The following is a 1,303-nucleotide window of genomic DNA, read 5'->3' as shown; positions in this document are numbered from 1 at the left end:
CTAAGGGCCCGCCTGCGTGTGTGGGCTCAGGGCGAGCAGATGGTCAGCGTGAGCCCCAGAGCCGAAGTGCCCAGTCCGTGGCCACAGCTGTGACTCAGTCCAATGCGCCAGGCACAGTGGGACTGTGATTTCCAGTTAAGGTAGCCCGGACCCTGCACTGGAGCTGGCTCATTCTAGGCTTGACGACCGACTGCGGATGTGCGGAAAGCACCAGCTAAGAACACGACTTGTCAAGAGTCGTCAGCCAACCTTCATCAGCTCCTCCAAACACGAGAGGTAGATTCTGAAGATGGCTGCCGCGGAGGGAGGCCCGATGTACTGCTTGATGTCAGCCCTGTCCACGAAAGCCACGTCGATCTTCTCGGTGATGTTGGAGGTGGTCAGGATCACCACATTGGAATGCCTGTGGTGGCCGAGGAGCAAGGACGTCAGCGCGTGCCTCAGTGATAGCTCCCCGTGTAACGGCCATAGGAGGGACAGCCGGTGGGGGCCTGCCAGTGGGAGGCAGAGGCTCAGCTGCCCAGGGTCTAATGCCCCGGTGCCCCTTCCCCTGGGCACCCGGGATGAAAGCGACAGCGCCGACACGCTCCAGCCCCGTGCCTGGCTGACCCTGCACTTCAGAAAGCTCTCGACCCCGCGACCTGTTCCTCGCCTCTGTGCAGCGTCCTGTCGACCCTGCCCCCTGGCACTGAGCTGACCATGTGCCCACACTCCAGCCCCAGGAACTGCTGCCTCCTGCTTCTTCCGGCTTCCCAGTGCCACACAGAGCGCCACCGCCATTGGGTCTGCCTGCCGGGGCCCAGCACGAGCTGCCAGCGTGGGCACTGGTGTCCCAGGGGCTGCCGTGTAGGAGCGGGTTGCCCAGGTGAGCATGCAGCGTGGGGCTGGGGGACGTGCAGGTAGAGGCCCAGCCAGGGCCCACTTGTCATGGAGGCATGGGGACAGTAAAGCCAGCCCGGGACAGAGCCACCTAGAGGGGCCTGAGCCAGGAACATGGGTGACACATGCAAGAAACCAGGGCAGGTGTCCCTCGGCCCTCCCAAAGCCCAGCCCTGCACGAGTGATGGGAAGACGGAAGGGCCGGCAGGGTGCCATGTGTTGTGGAAGTTCCCAGGAAAACAGGCGGCTGGGGGGATGTGGAGCAGCACATGCAGCCTGAGGACGCAGGGAGGGAGGGAGTCGAGGAGGATCAGCATGCCTGGGTCTGCCTGCAGGAGGGTAAAGGGGAATCAAGAGGCAGGTGGGGCAGCTCTCCCAGGACCCTGCTGGTGCCCCCAGTAGCCCCTGCTCCGGCAACAGGGAC

At 64.1% G+C, this 1,303-nt stretch overlaps 1 protein-coding gene across 1 annotated transcript in view; it reads right to left on the bottom strand.

The window, feature by feature from the left end:
* TRIP13 (thyroid hormone receptor interactor 13) overlaps nucleotides 1-1,303 on the bottom strand; it is a gene marked incomplete at its 5' end in the record, with an annotated part of 22,317 nt that overhangs the window by 3,894 nt on the left and 17,120 nt on the right. The window contains one exon of the mRNA XM_006140129.3: nucleotides 250-403. Coding sequence (XP_006140191.2) covers nucleotides 250-403 — 154 coding nt within the window. The remainder of the gene's footprint in view (nucleotides 1-249; nucleotides 404-1,303) is intronic.

This window comes from Tupaia chinensis, unplaced genomic scaffold, assembly GCF_000334495.1.
Source record: "Tupaia chinensis unplaced genomic scaffold, TupChi_1.0 Scaffold000020_1, whole genome shotgun sequence".
Lineage (NCBI taxonomy): Eukaryota > Metazoa > Chordata > Mammalia > Scandentia > Tupaiidae > Tupaia > Tupaia belangeri.
The sequence above is the reverse complement of the archived record's forward strand: the minus strand, read 5'-3'. Positions and strand labels throughout refer to the sequence as shown.